This window comes from Aethalodelphis obliquidens, unplaced genomic scaffold, assembly GCF_003676395.1.
Source record: "Aethalodelphis obliquidens isolate GAN/ISIS:26980383/991018 unplaced genomic scaffold, ASM367639v1 scaffold23, whole genome shotgun sequence".
NCBI lineage: Eukaryota > Metazoa > Chordata > Mammalia > Artiodactyla > Delphinidae > Aethalodelphis > Aethalodelphis obliquidens.
Window position 1 is genome coordinate 23,225,053 of NW_020837967.1, and position 24,722 is coordinate 23,249,774.

At 43.3% G+C, this 24,722-nt stretch overlaps 2 protein-coding genes across 9 annotated transcripts in view; one reads left to right on the forward strand and one right to left on the reverse strand.

The window, feature by feature from the left end:
• CACNB2 (calcium voltage-gated channel auxiliary subunit beta 2) overlaps positions 1-4,817 on the forward strand; it is a 139,462-nt gene extending 134,645 nt beyond the window's left edge. Inside the window, exons 10-13 of the mRNA XM_027121989.1 lie at positions 126-277; positions 1,671-1,766; positions 2,744-2,929; positions 4,267-4,817. Of these exons, the coding sequence (XP_026977790.1) occupies positions 126-277; positions 1,671-1,766; positions 2,744-2,929; positions 4,267-4,737 (905 nt within the window). The 3' untranslated portion in view covers positions 4,738-4,817. The remainder of the gene's footprint in view (positions 1-125; positions 278-1,670; positions 1,767-2,743; positions 2,930-4,266) is intronic.
• NSUN6 (NOP2/Sun RNA methyltransferase 6) overlaps positions 922-24,722 on the reverse strand; it is an 87,558-nt gene continuing 63,757 nt past the window's right edge. For 5 of the 8 annotated variants that reach the window (XM_027121997.1, XM_027121996.1, XM_027121990.1 and 2 more), the window contains 6 exons: positions 22,422-22,570; positions 11,975-12,100; positions 9,241-10,338; positions 8,937-9,003; positions 7,663-7,976; positions 3,179-6,241 (listed from right to left, as the gene is read on the reverse strand). In XM_027121997.1, coding sequence (XP_026977798.1) covers positions 10,126-10,338; positions 11,975-12,100; positions 22,422-22,570 — 488 coding nt within the window. In that variant the 3' untranslated portion in view covers positions 3,179-6,241; positions 7,663-7,976; positions 8,937-9,003; positions 9,241-10,125. Of the gene's footprint in view, positions 1,248-3,178; positions 6,242-7,662; positions 7,977-8,936; positions 9,004-9,240; positions 10,339-11,940; positions 12,101-22,421; positions 22,571-24,722 lie in introns of those variants that run through there. The other 3 variants (XM_027121992.1, XM_027121991.1, XM_027121994.1) reach the window with 3 other exon arrangements.

Genomic DNA, 24,722 nt, shown 5'->3' on the forward strand with positions numbered 1-24,722 from the left:
GGACACCTGTTACCAGCTCTCTTGCCTGTAGACAGCAACCTCACCTACCTGAGTACCGTTTTACTTTGTCTCAATCTGGTTTAAAAATGCTGTAAAGTAATCAAACTCTGCTTAACCTTTTACAGCGGAAGTTCAGAGTGAAATTGAAAGGATTTTTGAACTTGCAAGAACATTGCAACTGGTGGTCCTTGATGCAGATACTATTAATCATCCAGCCCAGCTTAGTAAAACCTCTCTGGCCCCTATTATAGTATATGTCAAGATTTCTTCTCCTAAGGTAAGTAGGGTGGTTACTGTTTGCTCTGTAATGGAACTTTACTAAAATGTGTATTTATAGTCTGCTTTCCAATTAGAAACGGGCTGTGTCTTTATCCATCACAAAGGGTCTGAAGAGAGACGTGGTAGCCGAGAATTGTTAAGATTCACATAAGCATGATGATGAGTTTCATGGCTTAGGAGAGTGAGTGATTCCCAAAGTGTGGTCCATGGATTCCTGGTGGGGGAGGTTCTGAAACACTTTTCAGAGGGTCCATGAGGTCAGAACCATTTCCATGATTATTATCTAAGCATAATCTAATACTCAGACATCCTCCCCCTTTTTCACTGGTTTGACCTTTGCACCAACAGTGCAGAAGCAGCACTGGGTGATGTCTAAGCAGGAATCAAGACCACAGTAGCAGTAGCAGCTGTGGCATTCTCCCTCCCCATGCACTCCCAGGTTAAAAAAAAAAAGCCACACAACCCAGTTTCACTTAAGAATGTCCTGATGAAGTAGTAAAAATGCTTAAATTTTGACTCTTCAGTACAAACCTTTTTAAGGAAGTACACTTCAAGTTCTTTAGCTACGTACTCGAAGTCCGTTTTCTTGAGGGCAGGTACCAGTGTGATTCTTCAAGTCATAAACCGAAGTAGCCACTTTCATCCTGAAACACCATTTTTATTGGAAAGAACAACTGACATGTCCTTCAGATTTCAGGACAGATCAATGGGATTTAACGTAACAGAGTAAGAAAAGTTCATTGAGTGATAGGGATTTAGATTCCACATGAGAGCTAGTCTTTAAAAAGCTACCACTTGTTTACTGTAGTATCAAAGAAAGATATCCACAATTATCTGAAAAGGCTACTAATTACGTATCTATAGGGGACTGGATTTTCTTTGCCTGTTTCAAACAATACACCGTAGCAGATTCACTGTAGAAGCAGGGCACAGCAGCTGTCTTCTGTGGAGCCAGGCGGTAGAGAAACCTGCAAATAACTTAGCTATTTTATCAGAATGAATGACATGTTAACATATAAGAGGTTACTGATCATTCTTAAATGAATTTTTCAGTTTTAGTTTCTAATATATAACTATTTACAGTTCACATAAAAAGCTCTTGGGAGTTCTCCACAGTTTTTAAAAACATAAATCATAAGACAGAGTTTGAGAACTGCTAGCCTTGAAAAAGACTCAGAAAAATCTCCACGCTGGTGACTTATGAAGCTTGCGACTGAGGTTTATGTCAACGTGTTAATTTTGCTGATCATCTTGAAGATTCTGTTTTCTAGCGTAATCTATTTGTACACCATCAGTGCTGCATGCAGAGGACACCGGAAAAAGGAACGAATAATGAACCTTGTCTACCTGAGTGCAGATATACCCCAGTTGAAGAATCTCGTCTTTTACAGGTTTTACAAAGGTTAATAAAATCTCGAGGGAAATCTCAAGCTAAACACCTCAATGTTCAGATGGTAGCAGCAGATAAGCTGGCTCAGTGCCCTCCGGTAAGTCTCTCTATGCAGTACAATCCACTTGAAGGCTTCACACCCGCATTCTGTTAACAAAAACCAGACAGACAGGTAAAGGCCTGTCCAGGGAGAGAACCCTGCCCATTAACGGTGGGTTTCCTCCCAAAGACGGGAACGGTCTACCTCTTACCACGAGCACTTGTCTAGGTCATGGTCGTCGCTTACGAACAGCTACGGTGTGTTCCGTGGTGACCTCGCTTTGTTAATCTAACACCTCAGTAGTCATCTTCAATGAAACACAATCATTGTTTCAAAACTTTGGTTGAAAAGATGGCTGTTTGGGGTTGGTTTATGATTCACTTCACTCAGGGAGCGAGTTGCTGGCTCTTCATTACCGTCTAAGAAATTGATCTGAGACCATTTCTACAGCACTCAGTCACCAGATTCTGACACCTGAACACATCCTACCGCGAATCCCCTGCTCTGCGTACCACGCTTTGGCCTGTATCTTCCGGCTTTTGTTCTGGCTTTGTTGTTTTAAATGAAGGTATATCAGAAGCCTTAAAAACTGGGCTCAGACCCACTTCTAATTGCCGGGAGCACATTACACTTGTAAGAACTCTGAACTACTCTGAAGTCTGGGCCACATCCAGTCAGTGGCTTCGGCTTCCTCACATCCTCACCTCGCCTCAGTCGTTTCCAAGGTTCAGCTTTTCATAGTCTCTGGCTTGTATTCTCATTTTCTTTTGTACATCTCGCCCCTAACATAGGATCAATTCCTTTTTTTCACTACGGGCAACTTTCCTCTGGTGCCCCTAACAACTGTTATCACACCTGGTCACTCCTGGTCACTCACACAGCGAAGCGGTGAGGCCATAGCGGGTGGTCAGCCCCTACGAAGAGAGGAGCCCTTCGTGCTCCTGGCGTGTGGGAGGCCCGGGGGCAGCACGGGCAAGGCGCCCGGGGTACCCTGGCCGCCGTAAGCACGCCGTCTGCACTGTCTGCTCCTGCAGGAGCTGTTCGATGTGATTCTGGACGAGAACCAGCTCGAGGACGCCTGCGAGCACCTCGCCGACTACCTGGAGGCCTACTGGAAGGCCGCCCACCCGCCCTGCAGCAGTGGCCCCGACCCGCTCCTCAGCCGGACCTTGGCCACCTCGACCCTGCCCATCAGCCCCACTCTGGCCCCCAGCTCACAGGTGAGCAGCGCTTGCGCCACTGGGGTCCAGGGCTCCGGGGCGGTGCTCGTTCCAGTCGAGCAGCCCTGTCCAGAATGAGATGGAACACCGAGTACCTTAAGTGTCTCCAGCGTGAGCTGTGCGCCTATAAGAGGAGTGTAAACAGCATCCTATGAAGTACCGTAAGTCCCCCATATACCAACGAGTTCCGAGAAGGCAGTCGTAAGTCCAGCACAGTTAGCCTAGGCTGCCCACTAACACAATCGGCTATATAGTACTGTACCGTGACAGGTTTATTATACTTTGCACACACATAATACAGAAGAAACAAACAAAACATAAAACATTTTTAACCTTACAGTACAGTCCCTTGAAAAAGGACAGTCGTACCCGCTAGGTCACCACTGCTTTTACGCTCGCTTCCGACCATCCTGAGCTTGAAATAAAGATACGGTACCACCGTACCCTATACGGTAAAGAACACAAAAGCACAACCACTGGCAGAGGATGCACGCACCTGACAACGTACGCCAGACACATGATCTAACTTAGTGATTTGACACGCAAAGCTATGTTTGCATCTTTTGGAAGTTCACAACCTGAAGGTCCGTAGGTAGGGGACTTACTGTATTATAAACCGTAAAATCCGCTCTCCCCATATTCTGTTCGGGCCAGCATAGAGGAACTTTCTATGTGGCCGGCAGCACAGACTGTGGACTCAGACTACCTGGGTTCAATTCCCTCTCCTCTCCACCCCTTCCCAGGGCTTTAATCTTGGATAAAATCCTTACCTGCCCTTTGCCTCAGGAATACTAACGACCCTACCTTGTGGGGCTGTCACGTGACTTTTCTCATGAGATTGGCTTACAGGGTTGTTGTATTTAATCAGTCAGTATACGTGACAGTCTCATAACACTGCTGGTCTCTCAGTAAGTGCCACTTAAGCATTTGACATTTTATCATTTTTTTCCCTTAAAGCCAACATCCTAAGAATTTTTAATCTTCCCACCTGTATCCGAGCAGAGGTGGTTAAGTGTCCACCCATGTGTAGACAGATCTCAGGGACCTATATTTGAACCACAAGAGAACATATAAAAGAATGCCCTCCCTCCTTCATTCATTCATTTTAAAAAAATTTGTAAAGTTACTCTGTGCTGTTCTAGGCGCTTACAAATTAACAGAAAGTCCAATACAATATAAATGCTACTGGATGTTATCGCACACATTAAGCACCCGAGCTAGGTCGGATTTCATTTCGGCACTTTAGAGACTGTGAAAAGGGACTAGACACTTGCTTTTGTGACAGTTCCCCAGACCCCGACCTTGGCTGAGGCCTGTGTTTGCTCCTTCGCCTCCAGGCGTCTCAAGGGGATCCGAGGACGGATCGCGCGGCCGCCACCCATTCTGCTTCCCAAGCTGAAGAAGAACCCTGCCCAGACCCAGTCAAGAAACCCCAGCACCACAGCCATCGCAGCGGGGCCAGCCGCGGCCTCTCCAGGCAGGAGACCTTGGATTCAGAAACGCAGGAGAGTCGCGACTCCGCATACGCGGAGCCCAAGGAAGATTATTCCCACGAACATGCAGACCACTGCGCCCCGCACCGAGATCACAGCCACAGAGAGGAACCCCACGGGGGTGGGGAGCGCAGACACAGGGAGTCTCGGCACCGCTCCCGGGACCCGGATCGAGAGCAGGACCACAACGAGGACGACAAACAGTGGAGCCGCCACAAATCCAAGGATCGCTGCTGTGACAGGGAGGGGGAAGGGGTGTCCAGGAGACGGCATGAGGCTGGGGACTGGAACAGGGAGGTTTACATCCGCCAGTGACTTTTGCCCTTTTGTGTCGTTGGTTTTCTTATTTTTAAGTCTTGTATACCACCACCCTCCAACTCCATCTTGGGGGTCTACATTGCAATCATATGTGATCTGTCTTGTATATTTTGTACTGCTGTTGCTTGGATAGCAACAGCATGAAATAGAGTATTAATATACTTTTTATTTTCCTTTTGTAAGTAAGTGCTATATAAATTCGCCTGGAAAGGCTGCAGTCCTCTGGTTGTCTACTGCACTTTGAAAACTGTCTAGGATCGCTGCCACTTGAACAATATCATCTGTTGCCATCCAGGTGGCATCAGGATTTTAAGGAGCATAGCTGATGTTTTCGAAAATGTGGTTGATGTATCCAGCGGGCCGGAATCAAGCAGCCCACGTAAAAAGTGGAATCGCTTGGTTCTCCCGACCTTTAATATGTAGGCGCCTGATTTGCATAGTCACCCGTGGACCACTGTTTCTCGCTTGTACCTCTGGCTGACTAAACTTGGGGACAGACTGTCTTGCCTTACACCAAGGGGATCAAAGTCAGAATCTATTTTCCATGTACTAGCATTGTGTACTGTATAGACAGTTTGTAAATGTTATTTCTGCAAACACCTTCTTATGATAATTATATATTATATATATATATACACATATATATATATATATATATATATATATATATATATATCAGTTTGATCGCACTATTTCAGAGTCTTAATGCCAAGCCAGCAGATTTGCTTTCTGAATTACAGGGACTAGAAATGCCCACCTTCAGGAAATTTGTAATAACGTCGTCTAGACACCTATTCCCGTTCTAGTAGAGAGTCTGTACATACTGTAAATACGTGTGACTGCCTGACTTGAAAAGGTTTGATTTCTGAATGTTCCTCCATCCCTGTACGTTAATCATTGTGACCATAAATTCTGGGAAATATAACCAAACTCCAAGGGTTGCTCCGCTCCGTGCCGTTCACACTGATTGTGACGGCCACGTCCTGCGTAGCCAGTGTCTCAGGTCACGGCACTGGAGTCTGGGAGCCGCGTGCACACGAGCCAGTGACGGGCGTGCACGCTGACGACAGCGGCGGCCAGCCCAGGGCCGAGGCGTCCACCTGCCTGGCTCCGCGGCTCGCTGCGCCGCTGTGGCCCGCCGAGCCGTCAGGGGCCAGGAGGGCACGTGCCGCCAGAGGGAACGCCCCGGAGAGCTGCCCCCCGCTGGCTCCTGGAGAGGGGCCACACGGGCCACTGTGATGAGTGTTTCACTGGAAATGTCCGACGACCTCTCGTCTGAGAGAGAAGTGTTTACACAGATGCTCCCGACTCCCCCCGTCTCCTCACCTCGCCTCGCCCGCCGTGCCCGTTGTGTTCCCCCCGCTCCGACACTTTCACTGTCCGTCACAACCTCGAAGTGCTTCTTATAACCAAAGCTTCTGCTCTTCGCAAGAAATCAGGGCAAAAGGAGGTGACTTGAAGTGAACGAGACGTTGAGGTTTTCCTGCGTCGGACACCTGCTCTGAGGGGAAGCCAGAAGATGCTGTGGCCCTGCGTCAGGGACACCGCCCAACGCGGCCCACGAGGTGGTGGTCACGCTGAGCCTGAAATCTTCCCTGTCTCTCCTAAGTGTCCGTCTGTCCAGTTAAGACTGGACAGGTAAGACAGACAGTATTAGGCGTGCAAGTACCTGGCACTTGAAGTCTGTCCCTGGAAAACGCCTGTCTTGACTGCCTACCTTCAGACCTGGACATTAAAAATTATTATTTTGTTAAATAAGTTAAGCTATTTTTTGTTTCGCTTCTTTGATTATTCCAGGTTCTTGCCAAATATATCTTGGACCTTTATAAGTACAACTGTTTCACATCTAACTCCTTATTCCTCTCCCCCAAAGAAAACTCAGAGTTGTAAAAATGAGTTAACATATATAGTGTTTTATCAGCTAATATAGGAACCATTTCCCTCAATCTCTTTGTTAATTAGCTCTGTGCTGTTGACATACCTTTATTTATTGAATATAAGAACAGTAGGCATAATATATAAATTTTTGATGTAAAGTATTCATATCATTGGGAAACCGTATTCCAGCTAAAGTTACTTTTATAAAATACTTCCAGTCAGCTGTCCATCACGGTACCACATCAATGATCGCCAGCCCCGACCCTTCCTATACGAAGTTTCATCCCAGTTCATGGCTTTGGAATGTGTAGATTCTTGAAGTCTAACTGGTATGTATCTTCTTTGCTGCTACCATTAATCCCTTTCAAAGAATCACGCTAACGGATTCCATTTTTTAAATTCTGACCTGGACTCTTCGTTTCTCACTTTACTGTGAAACACACTAGTCCACACTAGTATTCCGCAAAATCTCTGTTGCAGGATTTGACAAAAGAGCACGCTTATGTGAAAACTGTAGAGTGGGCATATGTGTAAACGGTGTGGACTAAATATGTAACTGAAGAAATAATCCCAAGGACCATGGGATATTCACTGACTTGTGGAATGTAAAATTCTAGTCTTTTCACACAGCAAAGGTTTAATCTTAACAGACTCAGTCGTAGAATCATGATTGTTGTAGTTAACCTAGAAAATGCTGGAAAAGTTCTGAATAGTTCTGTGTCTTTCTCGTCACACCCATTTCAGCCTTTCCTCTGCTCTTTCTCTACTGCTCACTTAAGTTACTGTTACAAAAAGGTGCTGCTAAACGTAGGATGTCTTAGTTATTCTGTACTTTGGGACAATGCCACATTTTAACATGGTCTGCTCTGCATTCATGTTAAACCTTCAACTGTCAGCTACACTGAACTGTTCAACAAGCCTGGTTTAAAGTCATTCATTCATAGCAAACAAATAAAGAGCTGGCTTCTGCACTGTCTACTATTAGTCGTATTAAGTGCCATTTTAGGAGTGATTCTTACAGCTCAAAGTATGTTAAATACTCACCTGCACTTCGCGTGTGGGGCGCATCATCCTGGGGGGTGCTGCCCGTCACTGATGGGCTGTGGTCATCTCCCCACGACACCTGAAAAGTGACAGCTTCCGGCAGGTCAAAGGCCTCTGAAGACCTGAGCACGGCAAAGCCAACTTTCTCCCACCTTCATCCTATATGGTCTGCAATTCTTGCCTCCGATTTTGAACTGTACTTTTCTTTTCTAAAATAAACTTGTCATCAGAATGGATCTTCAGTTCCTCGCCCTTTGCTCAGTGACACAATGCTGCTACTCCTGGATAATCTTACTAACACGTCAAGAGTCATGCTGTTGGAGAAAACAGGCAATCAGAGGGCTCTGGGTCAGTTGTTGAATCGTGTTATATTTTTAACTATTTGTATTTTACTGTTTAAAATGTGATACACGGTTTTGAAGTAAAATGTACTCACTGTTGAATTAAAATGCTTCTGTTTCACAGATACAACTATGGTAACATTAAATATGTTAAAAGAGAATATATTCATTCTCTTCCACATTTCCCTGATTTTTGTCCTTTTATCATATTTTTTCTTATATGTCTGTGTTCCTTAAGATTGAATGTTTTATTTTTTGAAAGAAAAAAACCCACTGAAAAATGTCTATGTTAAAGAAACAAATTTTAACAATATTTTTTATTTGTCCTTACTGTTTTCAATATGCAAATATTTTTCTTTTGTTTTGCCTGCATTGCTTGTATTTTGATATTTATTGGTATTAATCAAAACTTTACACATTTGCTACTAGGCTCCTTCCCTACCATTTCCATCCCAGCCTAGCACCTAAGGCTCTGCAGAGAGCATGAGAAAGGATGGATTTTGTGTATTTTTCAAAAACATATTGAAAGTTCAAGGAAGTATGCCGAGCCCTAGAAGCAGAAGTACCACAGGTCAACAGTGTTTCTCTTTAGGCAGATGACATCTACTGGCTATCAGGCAGAATGAGAGACGGAAAGAAGTCAGTCACATGTCTGAATCTTAGGGAGCCTGATGGGGTTTTTCCCTCGTTCAATAAGCGTGTAACAATGATCTGCTCTGAAGCTGTACAGAAAGCACAGTCCTGCCTCCAGAATGTTCCCAAGCCTGGGGGCAGCGGTCCAGGGCATGCCTCGTACACTAGAGTGATGTGTCAAGTGCCGTGACAGGAGGAGACAGAGGCACGAGGGGTGTAGAGGGAGACACGCCCGACCCAGCCCCCGAGAAGGGTGTGCAAGAAAGGCTTCCTCAGAGCAGAGGCCTCTGAGGATCTCACCTGATCTGAGATGAGATGAGCATTCTTCAGGGAAACAAGGAAGTTTCAAGAAGTTCCTAATGGAGACCTATGAAGGGAAAAAAATATATTAGGCAGTTGTCCGAGGCTCAGGCATTTTGAGGTGATTTGAATTAACAAAATAGATGTATTTAACACAACATGAGATAGCTTTTAAACTATGGCTGGGTATTTTAATATATTTTATCTAAAAAGCAGGTAGGATGAAAAGCAAGCCTACAGTTACACAGTTCATCTTAAAAAGGCCGCCCTCTTATATTGGCCGCCATGGGTGATGTTTGGTCACTTCTGCAGTTTGGGGGATTTCAGGTCTGATGGTGAAGTGGTCTTGTTTCGTCTTGACCTAGTCACAGTTGCTTGGTCTGGGGAAGGTGTTCTGTGGAGCTGCTTCTGTTCAGAGGGAGAACACCAAGGCTTAGCTGTGAGCGCCTGGCCACTTCCCAGCTCTCACAAGATGGTTTTCTCACCAATCACGTCTCTAGGAACTTGTATGTATTCCATTAGATGCTAAAAGGTACCCGAATTGTGCAATAGTCTCATTTTTAATCTACAGAGTTTAAAAAAATTCATTTTAGTTTTTAGTTTAAGATATGACAGAAGAAAAAACGTCAACATAGTGAAGGGAGACTGTTACTGGGAGTAGTCCAGAATTCATTTGAAAGAGGGTTGACTTACCAAATAGTAAACAGAAAAAGTCAGGTGAAATCCCCAGCTACGTTCCTGGCACTTGATAAATAAGTTATAGTTCCCACACCCTGAATTCTGAAGGAACTCAATAACGGAAAACGTGTTTTATAACCAAATTAAATACCACTAATTTTATTCCTTTTGTTAAATCCACTTATTTTAACATTAAAAATGACTTGCATTCTTTACAAATTAAAACAAAGACCCCAAATGAAATGTTCCAGACATCTTCAGGCATCTCCTTTTCTTTATACTCTGCTAAATCCATAAAGGAAAAGTATTTTAGACACACAAGTGCCCCCCCTCCCCCCCCCCCCCCCGGCTACTTCCTCTGTGAAGTACAGTCTCTTGATTCCTGGTGGAACAGCCGGCAGCCCTTTCTGTTTCCTCAGCAACCACGGCATCAATCACGTGGCCTGACAACAGTTTTTGGTTTAAAAAAAACGGAAAATGTTTGGAACTTTCATTTCTAAGGATCCTTCTCCTACGTGCTTCTGCATTTTACAAATTTTGCAATGAAAAAGCCTATACAATCCTTATTTGCGAGCCAACTCGTGTCTTCTATCCTGGCGTCTCTGAGAGAACCAGTGTCACTGTCCTGTGACGGCACCACACAGGGATCGAATCGCTGCAGCCGTTTCAGTTGCTCAGATGACAGGCCAGCTCCCAGCATCCCTTCTCCTCCAACCTGTGGGTCCTGCTCGGGGAGACAAATAAACACAAACGTCCTCGCGCTGGGAAGTCTGCCTGTGCGCCATTTACGCAAAAGGACAAACTGAGCTGTAACTACCACCAATTCCAGAAACAGAAAAATGAGTAAACACCTTTTATTTTTGTGAAATGGACATGCTGCTTTTCCGGGTAGTAAAGTGGGAGGGTGGTAACATGCAGCCACTTGACGACTGAGTCCCTAGGATGGCCCTTATGCTTATCAAGGCCCACGACATGCAGGAGACCTGGGCTCCACACTTAGAAGCACGTGGATTCACATCACAGCTCTGCCACAGCTTAGCTGTGCGACTTTAGGAAAGTAACTTACCTTACCTGCTTCCTCATCTATGAAACAGGTGAAATACTCTGATCTGAGGCTTAAATAAGTAGGGTGGTATCGGGCCTGGCACAGAGTGGGCACTTAGCAAGTGGAACATTATTATCAGTTACAGCAGGAGATGAAAACCCAGCTTTATTTGTCAGACTCCCCAAAACTGACAGGAGTTTCTTGGGCATCTGAAGATGCCTCTCTCTGGCCCACACCTATTGGATGATAAAAGTTCTCTTTTTTTGTTGTTGTTTTTAAATGTACTAGAATATTAAAAGAGACGAGAAAACTAAGGCTGCCTCGATTAGTTTAGAGGAATACAGAATCATAAGGAACTGAGTGATCTGTGCAAACCACTACTACAAAAGATGCCTAAGCCTAACGTAAGTCACCATTTCACAAATGCTTGTGTTACTGAAGATATATGTTCTTAGGTTTATATCTGAAAACCTGTTGTTTATTAACCCATGTGTGTGGGGGGGAGTTCCATCTCTTTTAGGTAGATACTGAGTGTATATGTATATACACACACATCAAATTCAAGTGAATTCTCAAGTCTCCTTTTCATCTACAATGCACTTATCTTAATTTCTGAGTCTAGAAACCATCTCTAGATTGCCTTCTGTCTGTATATTCCAATTACTTACTAGAATTCTGTACTGGAACAACTGACATTAGATGTTCAGTTTATCTGAATGAATGTGAGCATTACCACAGATTTAAACCTAATCTCAAACATCATGGGCTAAAAAATCTAGTCATAAATATAGTTTTAATAAAAACCAGAACGGAAAGACAGTGCTAGGTAAAATAAAGTACAAGACACCTTTTGAAATGTCCCCTATCTTATATAAGGATCCAGAAGGAAGCAATAATCCTGAACCATTTCCCCCCTTGGCTAGTCTTCTGACATCCCAGTTATTAAAGCCTCTTTGGGCTTTGGTGTGATATTAGAAAACTGCTCAACATTTGCCCTATCAGAAAAGTTATAGGACCGAGGGGTGGAGGAAGGGTTTTAGAAACAAAATTCTGAGTAACACGAACAAGAGCCACAAGTCAAGTAAACATGTGACAGAAAACCCCTGAGCTCTGTGGCATCTTAACACAACCGCAGACAGTGACGGCCTGGAAACACTGGGTCAGGATGTGAAATTCCTCTAAGGGCGGTCTGGAACAGCTCTCATTAGAGAAACCTCGTGCACCGCGTCTCTTCACATCACTCTCTGTGTTTATCAACATGCTTAAGTTTCCACGACTTACCGGATCACCCAGAGACAACGGCAATGGCCCTCACCTGGCGCTGAAGCTGAAGGTGAGGAAATGTCTTGAGGGCCCAGGCGACCTGTTCTTCATTCTCTGCTAGGGTGACAGTGCACGTGCTATACACCAGCACGCCCCCCGGCTTCAGCAGCTCCACTGCCTAAAGACAGGTGTGATCGATGATGAGTATCGCAAGAGCAAGTGAACATTTTAAATATAATGTATATAAACAAATATATACATGAAATACATCTATAAGTGAAACGATTCTCACAGAACATCTACTGCATGAAAATGCAGAAGACCTCAGATTTCTAGAAGGGCCAGAAAACCTCCACATAACCAGCCAGGACAGAAGAAAAAAGAAAAAGAGAGAGAGAAAGGAATCAGGACTGGACCTGCGGCCCTGAGAGGGAGCTGTGCAGAAGGAAAGTTTCCTGCAACTGCCAGTATGGGGAGGTGGGGTGCTGGGTGCTGAAGCTTGGGCTTCAGAGACAGTCCCGGGAAAGGACCAGGGTTGGCTGTGTGAAGACACCTTGAAGAGGCTGGAGAATGGCAGCTGAGGCTGCACTCAGAAGAAGCCTGGGCCCATGAGAGACGGCAAGGCACCACTGTTGGGGGGAGGGGTGGGAAAACCACAGGGGCGTCTTTCCCTACACGCGCTCCAAGGCAGCAGGACACAGCCTACACAAGCACTGGGGGCGGGCACGAGCCGACACCACCATCACGGGCTCCAGAGGCAGGCACAGGCCACTACCACCACTAAGAGACCCACGAGCGGGCTCCCGTCGCCACCCCCGCTATCCCCGGGAGCACGCGGGCCGCTTGCCACCACTGGGAGACATGGGAGAGGGTGCCAACGGCTGCCCCAGCCGTACCGGGAGCACGCACAGGCCACCGCACCTGCACAGCCCGTATCAAGTGGATAACGGCCAGCACACACTGAGGAGCGAGGCAGCAAGCATCCAGACTAAAAGCAGCCCTTGATTCCAGACGAGATGGTGGAGTAGAGGGACCTGACCTCACCTCCTCTCACAGAAACACCAACATCACACCGAAATGCTGAACCACCACCAACAAAAACAGATCAGAGCCTACCAAAAAAGACAGTTTGCTACAATATATCCACAGACGAAGAAGAAGCCACAACAAGACAGTAGGAGGGACACTTTCACAATATAAGCAAATCCCATATCCGCCGGGTGGGCAACCCACAAAATGGAAAATAATTACAGCGCAAGGTTCTCCCACAAGAGTTAAAGTTCTGGGCCCCTGGTCAGGCTCCCCAGCCTGAGGGTCTGGCACAAGAGGAGGAACCTCCAGAGCATTTGGCTTTGAAGACCAGCAGGGCTTAAGTGCAGGACCTCCATAGGACGAGGGGAAACAAAGACTCCAGTCTTGGAAGGTGCACACAAGATTTCACATGCACTGGGACCCAGCGCAAAGCAGTGACTCCGTAGACACCTGGGCTAGACCTACCTGTGGGTTTTGGAGGGTCTCCTGGGGAGGCATGGGTTGACTGTGGCTCACTATGGGAGCAAGGTCACTGGTGGCAGAGGTCCCAGGGAATACTGATTGGCCTGAGTTCTCCAGGAGGTCGCCATTTTGGCACCAAGACCGAGGCCTACCCAACAACCTATAGGCTCCAGTGCTAGAACACCTCAGACCATACAACCAGTGAGACAGGAACACAGCCCCAACCATCAGCAAACAGGCTGCCTAAAGCCATACTGAGCTCACAGCCACATCTAAACACACCACTTGACATGAACCTGCCCACCAGAGGGACGAGACCCAGCTCCACCCACCAGTGGGCAGGCACCTCCCCCCAGGAAGCCTGCACAAGCCCCAGGACCAACCTCATCCACCAGGGGGCAGACACCAGGAGCGAGAGGAGCCACAGTCCTGCAGCCTGAGAAACAGAGACACAAACACATACAGTCAGACAAAATGAGACAGCAGAGAAATATGTTCCAGAAGAAGGAACAAGATAAGAACCAAAAAGAAAAACTAAGTGAAGTGGAGACAGGCAATCTACCTGAGAAAGAATTTACAGTAACAATAGTAGAGATGATCCAAGATCTCGGAAAAAGAACGGAGGCATAGACCAAGAAGACAAGAAGAAATGTTTAACAAAGAGCTAGAAGATTTAAAGGACAAACAGAGATGAACAATACAATAACTGCAATGAAAACTACACTAGAAGGAATCAATAACAGAAAAAATGAGGCAGAAGAACAAAATAAGTGACAGTGGTAGAAATCACTGCCACAGAACAGAATAAAGAAAAAAGAATGAAAGGAAATTAGGACAATTTCAGAGACCTCTGGGACAACATTAAATGTCCATAAATGAAATGGACAACATTAAATGAACCAACGTTCACATTATAGGGGTCTGAGAAGGAGAAGAGAGAGGGAAAGGGCCTGAGAAAATATTTGAAGAGATTATAGCCAAAAACTTCCCTGACGTGAGAAAGGAAACACTCACTCAAGTCCAGGAAGCGCTGAGAGTCCCATACAAGATTAACCCAAGGAGGAACATGCCAAGACACACATTAATCAAACTGACAAAAATTAAAGACAAAGTAAAAATATTAAAAGGAACAAATAACATAAAAAGGAATCCCCATAAGGTTATCAGCAGATTTTTCAGCAGAAACTCTGCAAGTCAGAAGGGAGAGGCACAATATATTTAAAGTGATGAAAGGGAAAAACCTACTACAAGAATACTTTACCCAGCAATGCCCTCATTCAGATACAACATTCAGATTTGATGGAGAAATCAAAAGCTTCAGAGACAAGCAAAGGCTAAGAGAATTCAGCACCACCAGACCACCTTTACAACAAATGCTAAAGGAAATTCTCTAGACAGAAAAGAAAAGGCTACAAGTAGAAATAAGAAAATTACAAATGGAAAATCTCACGGGCATAGGCAAACTTAAAGTAACGGCAGGAAATCATCCACACACAAATATGATACGAGAAGAGGAGAGTAGAAATGCAGGATATTGGAAATGTACTGGAAATTAAGAGACCAGCAACTTAAAACAACCTTGTATATATATAAACTGCTGTATCAGAACCTCACAGGAACCACAAACCAAAAATCTACAATAGACACACACAAAAAAGAAAAAGCAATCCAAACACAACACGAAAGATAGCCATCAAATCACAAGAGAACAAAAGAGGAAGGGAAGAAAAAAGACCTACAAAAACAAATCCAAAACAATTAACAAAAATGGCAATAAGAACACATTATCGATAATTACCTTAAATGTAAATGGATTAAATACTCCAACCAAAAGACACAGACTGGCTGAATGGATACAAAAACAAAACTGATATATATGCTGTCTACAAGAGAACCACCTCAGATCTAAGGACATATACAGACTGAAAGTGAGAGGATGGAAAAAGGTATTCCATGTAAATCAAAAGAAAGCTGGAGTAGCAATACTTTTTGCTACTTTTGTCATAACAGACAAAATAGACTTTAAAATAAAGACTGTTACAAGAGACAAAGAAGGACACTACATAATGATCAAGGGATCAGTCCAAGAAGAAGATATAACAACTGTAAATATATATGCATCCAACATAGGAGCAACTCAATATATAAGGCAAATGCTAACAGCCATAAAAGGAGAAATTGACAATAACACAATAATAGTGGGGGACTTTAACACCCCACATTCATCAACAGACAGATCATCCAGAAAGAAAATCAATAAACACAGGCCTTAAATGACACATCAGACCAGATGAACTTAATTCACATATATATAGAACATTCTATCCAAAAGCAGCAGAATACACTTTCTTCTCAAGTGCACATGGAACATTCTCCAGGATAGATCATATCTTGGGCCACAAATCAAGCCTCAGTAAATTTAAGAAAGTTGAAATCATATCAAGCATGTTTTCCGACAACAACGCTATGAGATTAGAAATCAATTACAGGGAAAAAACTGTAAGAAACACGAACACAGGGAAGCTAAACAATATGTTACTAAAACATCAACGGGTCACAGAAGAAATCAAAGAGGAAATCAAAAGCTATCTGGAGACAAATGACAATGAAAACACGACGATCCATAACCTACGGGATGCAGCAAAAGCAGTTTTAAGAGGGAAGTTTACAGCAGTACAATCTTACCTCAGGAAACAAGAAAAATCTCAAATAAACAACTAACTTTACACCTAAAGCAACTAGAGAAAGAACAAACAAAACCCAAAATTAGCAGAAGGAAAGAAACCATAAAGATCAGAGCAGAAATAAATGAAACAGAGATGAAGAAAACAATAGAAAAGATCAATGAAACTAAAAGCTGGTTCTTGGAAAAGATAAAATTGATAACCCTTTAGCCAGACTCATCAAGAAAAGAGGGAGGGGCTTCCCTGGTGGTGCAGTGGTTGAGAGTCCACCTGCCGATGCAGGGGACACGGGTTCGTGCCCCGGTCTGGGAAGATCCTACATGCCGTGGAGCGGCTGGGCCCGGGAGCCATGGCCGCTGAGCCTGCGCGTCCGGAACCTGTGCTCTACAACGGGAGAGGCCACAGCAGTGAGAGGCCCGCGTACCAAAAAAAAAAAAAAAAGAAAAAGAGGGAGAGGGCTCAAGTTAATAAAATGAAAAAGGAAAAGTTACAATGGACACCACAGAAATACAAAGAGTCATAAGAGACTACTATGAACACACATATGCCAATAAAATGGACAACCTAGAAGAAATGGACAAATTCTTAGAAAGATACAATTTCCCAAGACTGAACCAAGAAGAAATAGAAAATATGAACAGACCAATCACAAGTACTGAAATTAAAACTGTGATTAAAAATCTTCCAACAAACAAAAGTCCAGGATCAGATGGCTTCACTGGTGAACCTTATCAAACGTTTACAGGAGAGTTAACACCTATCCTTCTGAAACTCTTCCAAAAAACTGCAGAGGAAGAAACACTCCCAAATTCATTCTATGAGGCCACCATCACCCTGACACCAAAATTTGTATGGAGACACAAATGACCCCGAATAGCACAAGAAATCTTGAGAAAGAAAAATGGAGCTGGAGGAATCAATCAGACACCCAGACTTCAAAACATGATACAAAGCTACAGTCATCAAAACAGTATGGTACTGGCACAAAAACAGACTCATAGATCAATGGAAGAGGACAGAAAGCCCAGAAATAAACCCCACACCTATGGAAAATTAATCTATGACAAAGGAGGCAAGAATATACTATGGAGAAAACACAGTCTCTTCAATAGTGGTGCTGGGAAAACTGGACAGCTACATGTAAAAGAACGAAATTAGAACATTCTCTAACACCATACACAAAAATAAACTCAAAATGGATCAAAGACCTAAATGTAAGGCCAGACACTATAAAACTCTTAGAGGAAAACAAAGGCAGAACACTGTTTGATATAAATCACAGCAATATCTGTGGACCCACCTCCTACAGTAATGAAAATAAAAACAAAAATAAACAAATGGGACCTAATTAAACTTCAAAGCTTTTGCACAGCAAAGGAAACCATCAACAAATCGAAAAGACGACCCACAAAATGGGAGAAAATATTTGCAAACAAAGTGACCAACGGGATTAATCTCCAAAATATACAAACAGATCATGCAGCTCTGTCAAAAACACAAACAACTCAATCAAAAAATGGGCAGAAGATCTAAACAGACACTTCTCCAAAGAAGACATACAGATGGCCAAAAAGCATGTGAAAAGATGCTCAACTTCACTAATTATCAGAGAAATGTAAATCAAAACTACAATGAGGTACCACCTCACACCAGGCAGAATGGCCATCATCAAAAAGCCTACAAACAATAAATGCCGGAGCGTGTGTGGAGAAGAGGGAACCCTCTTGCACTGTTGGTGGGAATGTAAATTGATACAGCCACTATGGAGAACAGTATGGAGGTTCCTTAAAAATCTAAAAATAGAGTTGCCATATGATCCAGTAATCCAACTCCTGGGCATATATCTGGACAAAACCATAATTAGAAAAGACAGATGCACCCCAATGTTCACTGCAGCACTATTTACAATAGCCAGGACATGAAAAAAACCTCAATGCATATATACAATGGAATATTACTCAGCCATAAAAAAGAATGAAATAATGCCATTTGCAGCAACATGGATGGACCCAGAGATTATCATACTAAGTGAAATAAGCCAAAGACAAAAATCATATGACACCACTTATATGTGGAATCTAAAAAAATGATACAAATGAACTTATTTACAAAACAGAAACAGACTCACAGACATAGAAAACAAACTTATGGTTACCAAAGGGGAAAGGTGGCAGGGAGAGATAAATTAGGAGTTTGGAATTAACATATATACACTACCATATATATAAATAGATAATCAACAAGGACCTACTGTACAGCACAGGGAACTCTACTCAATATTCTGTAATAACCTATACATGGGAAAAGAATCTGAAGAAGAATGGATACATGTATATGTATAAATGAATCACTTTGCTGCACACTTGCAACTAACACAACATTGTAAATCAACTATACTCCAATATAAAATAAAAATTTAAAAAAAATACACGCACTCCAGTGTTCACAGCAGCACCATTTACAATAGCCAAGACATGGAAGCCACCTAAATGTCCATCAACAGAGGAATGCATAAAGAAGATGTGGTATATATGTACAATGGAATATTACTTGGCCATAAAAGAAGAATTAAATAATGCCATTTGCAGCAACATGGATGGACCTAGAGACTATCATACTAAGTGAAGTCAAGTCAGATAGAGAAAGACAAATAGCACATAGTATCACTTATATGTGGAAGCTAAAAAAAATGATACAAATGAACTTATTTACAAAACGGAAATAGACGCACATAGAAAACAAAGTTATGATTATCAAAGGGGTAACAGTATGGGGGACAGATAAACTAGGAGTTTGGGGTTAACACACATACACTACTATGTATAAAATAACCAACGAGGACCTACTGTATAGCACAGGGAACTCTATTCAGTATTGTTATAACCTATATAAGAAAAAAGTCTGAAAAAGAATGGATATATGTATAACTGAATCACTTTGCTGTATACCTGAAACTAACACAACATTGTAAATCAACTATACTCCAAAACAATTTATTAAAAACAAAAAGACTCATGGGTAGGATTTATAAAGGAGAAAAAGACCATGATTCCTTTATATTATTTATGGTTTATTTTTTAAATGGGAAGAGTAAGTCAGGCTTGTTGTAACACACAACATTTATAAATGTGTACAAAATAAAGGTGTATAAAGAAAAAATATATACATATATGATACCTTTTTCAAGTGTCTGGGATAAATAAGTGATGGGCTGTATGACCAGGACTCTCTCTTTAATTAGAGTGTTCCAGGCCAGATGCATTTCATTATCTTGTAGCTGTTTTAGTCCATCTGGACCAAGACTTTCCCAAATGTGCTCATTCAGTTTCACGGCTTTAGATACCATTTTTATACTGAAAACTCACCAATTTACATTTTTAGGTGAGACTCCTTTCTGAATTCTGTACCCATATGTTGAACTGCATTCTCAATATTTTTACCCTCAGACGTGACACGTCCCAAACTAAACTCCTACCTTCTTCCTCTGAACCCTCCTGGAGCCGGATTCCAGTCCTCCCCGGGGCGCAGGCCCCAACCTCAGATTATCCTTTATGCCTCTTGTTCTCACATTCCCCAGTCATCCAGCAAATGCCATCGGCTCTACCTTCAAAATATATCCAGAGATTGGCTACTTCTCACCAACTTCCACTGCTATCATTCTGCTCCAAGTTTCATGATTTCTCGCCTGGATTATTCAAACAGTTTCCTACCTGCTTCATTGCCTGCCCTCCTACCATCTATTCTCAACACAGCAGCCAGATCGGTGCTTTTAGAACTGTCTCTTCTCAGCTCAAAACCCTTCCATGGTGAGTTCCCTGGTGGCCTAGTGGTTAGGATCCCAGGCGTTCACTGCCGCGGCCCAGGTTCAATCCCTGGCCAGGGAACTGAGATCCCACAAGCCGCATGGCACAGCCAAAAAGCAAAACAGAACAAAAAAGCCCTTCCAATGTTCCCGTCATCCCTTGGAGTCAAAGCCCACGTCCTCGAGTGGCCTTCGAGGCCCTGCGTACAGCAGGCCCCTCGCAGCCTTCCCTTCTCGTGTGCCTGGCTTGCCCTGCTTGAGCACCACCTGCCCCTGCTGCTCTGGAAGGTGCATGGCGCACACCTACCTCAGGACCTCTGCACCAGCCCGGAAAGCTCTGCTCCTTCCCTGCAGTGCTCGCTCCCTCCTCACCATCCTCTTATCTTTGTTTCTATATCAGCGTCTCAGCAGCGCCCTCCCTGCCCAGCCCCTGTACAATTTTCAACTGTTCCAATCAGGCGCTCCCATCCCCCTTCCTCCCTAAAGTTTGCTTCATTGGGCACTGCCTTGGAATACAAGAAATCTCTAACTCAACTAGCTGTTTATTTTCCTCCCCAGTTAGAACAGAAACCCCATGTAAAAGGTCAGGGGTTGACTAGCATGTCATCAGCACCTAGAGTTGTGTATTACATATAGGAGGTGCCCAATGAGTATATGTCCAGGAAATAAGGTGTAATATGAAAATGAACTTGTCCCAAATAACGAAAGTTTCTCTTTTCAAATCCCCAGATTTTTAAAAAAAAGTTAATAAAAATCTTAAAAAAAAAAAAAGCATATACTATGCTTTCTTAATCCTAGTACACGGATCAAAATTTAAACTTTGCTACTGGGTGCCAGCTGCTGTTCTAAGCACATCACACAGCTTTTCTCAACAAATCTTATAACCGCCATGAGAACGGTACCCCATCAGGGGGAGTTACCCTACCCACTTCTCCCATATGGAAACCCAGGTACCCAGAGTAACGTATGTGGAGGCACTGGGTCCACAGTCTCAACCCCTACCCTCACCCAGTGGCACACCCACTGGGTCCTACACTCTCTCTTGCACACGGTCAGATGCTCCTTGTCACTGAGACCAACACATCTCCTCCCAAGTAGCCTCTTAAAATGTCTTTTCGCTATGAGCTAAAAAGAACAAAAAGCCATGTCTCTTAAAACAGGTCCTAATTTTACCCTCACATCAAACTGGGCTGCAGCTAGAAGCAAAGCTTTTTTTTGCTGCTTGCTGTTTTAACTTCCAGGATGTGTTCTCTGAAGACCATATACAATAAAAGTTTAAACAATCCACTCTTAGTGCCGCTTTTGTGTAGGAAAGGAGACACCAGCAGTGCTGAAAAGAAATGTACTGAAAAATAGCTTCAGAGATGGAATCATCAGAGCATACCCACTGTTGCTGTAGCTTGTATATTTATAATTAGAGAACTGAGAGGAAATGGTGGGATCATCTCTGATAAAATGCTGTCTACATCCTATGGAATCACGTTGGCAAGACTGACAGAAATTCTCACATGTTCTATCTGGGCTTCTTCTGAAACATACTGTAGACCAGTTAGATTTGCTACATTTTTACTGTCCTTCTATATCTGACACTGGATGCTGTCACTTCCCAATCTTATGAATGTGTTTGCCTCTATTGGATTTCCCACTTTTAATTCACTAAGATGATCCAAGAACCCTATAAAAAGGTAATTTATTTTATACCCAAATGTTTTACATCAATTAGCAACTATGTTAACAACCCCCCCTTTATTTTTGGCCACGCTGTGCAGCGTGCAGGGTCTTAGCTCCCCGACCAGGGATCGAACCCGGGTCCCCTGAAGTGGAAGCGCAGAGTCCTAACCACTGGACTGCCAGGGAAGTCCCAACAATGCTCTATTTTTAAGACAGAGCAGAATGTTTGAAATTCCTTAAATGTCTCAGAGAAGAAATTCTATTATTGCCTGAGATGAAAGAGTGAGTCAACATAAAGGAAAACCAGGTGTTCTGTGTGTGTGGTACAGTGTATGTAAAATTTACCATTTTAACCATTTTTAAGTGTACAATTCAATGGCATTAAGTACACTCACACTGTTTACAACCATCACCATTATCCCATCTCCCGAACTTCTTCATCATCCCATGAAACAGGAACTCCCCATTCGCTCTCCTGTCCCTCCAGCCTCTGGCAACCTCTTTTCTACTTTCCGTCTCCATGAATTTGCCTATTCTTGATACTCATATAAACAGAATCACACACCATTTGGTCCTTTTGTGTCTGGCTTATATAACTTAGCATAATGTGTTCAAAATTCATCCATGTTGTAGCGTGTATGAGAATTTCATTCCTTTTGAAGGCTGGGTAATATTCCATTGTATGTACATACCACATTCTACTTATCCCTTCATCTGTTGATGGATACCTGGGTTTTTTCCACATTTTGGTTACTGTGAATAATGCTGCTATGAATACTGCTCTCAGTCTTTAAAAGATCAAACTAGTAAAGGTCACCTTTCTTCCACAGCAAAAAATTATCACATACCACAGTGAAGAGTTTTCGCTGTAATGGCTGATATGATGTCACTTCCTTCAAAGTCCAAGTACAAGCCATGTTTGGTCTCTGTCCCAGTCCACTGCAGGGAGCATCCAGAAGAATTCGGTCAAAAGATTCTGGTAAGAATGGAGGTTCTCCTATAAAGAGAATTATAAACATTATTTGCTCTCTGCCCTATTAGGACAGAAAACTCCTGAAACAGATGCAATTATCGGAATTTAACATCATCATCTAGAACAGAAAGTAATGCATAACAATTCCATCAGGTAGCTGGCTCAGCTAACTGACTTACAGGTAAAAGAGGTTAAAGATGTGATTATTATAGGATTAACTGATATAGCGCAAGCCAAGGCCTAATCAAACAAGACCGCTACCCCCAATGTCAGAAGCCACACTTCACCAGGGCTGGGACATGAAATTAACTCTAGTCATTCTAAGAGCTGGTATTTTTCTTAGTAAATCTTACTGCAGACGGCCCCAGAAAAAGAGACTACCTTTTAGTTTCTAGGCAAACACCCTGGTTCTATGGTTCCTCAGCTTCCTTGCTTCTGTGGCCATCAGCAAGGCTATGCTCTAGAATGAGTCTACATGGCCCCGAATCCAATCTTCCACAGGTTTCCCTCTGCATTTGCTTACATAACTTTCTCCACTCCAGCTTCTCATCTACTTAGGGTTACTGGAGAAAATCATGAAACCAAGCGGGTCTGCTCATATATTTATGGTATCTAACTGTAGGCAAGATATTACTACAGACTGCTTTCATGCAAAGCTAGCTGATTTCCTACGGTGCCCACAGCAGCGTTCTGGGTCTCACCCCAAGATAACCTGCTTTTCTGACTGCAAAACTGTGAGACACGAGCTCTTATCAATTTCACTCATCTCCATCCACAACCATCCTTGCTTTCTTATCGACTGCCTCCAAAGAAATATCTTTCCAAAGTAAGCAATTATTAAGGGTTTTAATACATACTGATAAAATCCTGTAGAAAGAGTATATGCAATTTACACTTCCAGCGTCATGAGTGTACTTTCCCCAAAATCCTCATCAGTTGATAATTATGTTATTGACCATTTGTATTTTTTTGTTTAGATGGTCACATCGTCTTTGCTGGTTTTCTACTGAGACTTGTCTTTTTTGTATTGATTAGAAGAGCTCTTTGTACATCAAAAATAGTGATCTCATCTTAACTATTTTACAAATATTTCCCACTGTTTGCCATCTGCCACGTTTTTTTTTTACATACATAAATGTTGAGTATTAAATTTATCTTTTTTCTTGAGTTCTAGCTTTGCTTTCATGCTTTAAAATCTTCCCCATTATGAAGTCAAATAAATGTTCATCTATACCTGCTTCTAGTTACTTTCCATTTAATTCTTGACAGTAAACTTTAATCCATCCTAAAGTTACTTTTGTGTATAAACCTTTCCCCCAGCCCTCCAAACAAAAAAATCATCTTAGAGCCATTTATTAATTTACTTTTCCCTCTAGGTTTGCAATGCTAATTTTATCATATACGAAATTTTAGTATACATTTGAACCTATTTCAAGGACTATCTGTTCTGCTCCAAATATGCTAGTTATTAAGCTATATTCTTCTGAGCTCCAAGTTTACCCACTTCTACTCTGCTGTGTGATGCTGAGGGCGGAACTCTGTGAACTACAATTCTCCTTTGCCTGTTGGCTTCAAGATTCACCAACAGGAGGCAGAGAAGCGATGGGGGTGGGAAGAGGATGAAAGATAAAAGGGGTAGAGGACAGAACTTGATCCTTCCTGATGGCTTGCTGTTTCTGTCAAAACAAGCCCAGTAGGGCTTCCCTGGTGACGCAGTGGTTGCGAGTCCGCCTGCCGATGCAGGGGACACGGGTTCGTGCCCTGGTCCAGGGAGATCCCACATGCCACGGAGCGGCTGGGCCCGCGAGCCATGGCCGCTGAGCCTGCGCGTCCGGAGCCTGTGCTCCGCAACGGGAGAGGCCACAACAGTGAGAGGCCCGCGTACTACACACACACAAAAAAAACAAGCCTAGTAACAGCCCTTCGCCTTGACAGGTACAGTTTCCAGCTTTTTCCCTTAAGTATCCGTACGAAGTGGACAGAGCCCCCTCTCTCAAGCTGGACCCTGCGCAGCACAGCAGCGAGGTAAAACCCCCTCCTTAGAGTTCTGAATCCCAGCTCCAGGGAGCCTCGCCCCTGAACTTCTGGAGAGCCCAGAAATAAATCCGCACACTTATAGTCAATTAATCTATGACAAGGGAAGCAAAAGTACACAATGGGGGAGAAGACAGTCTTC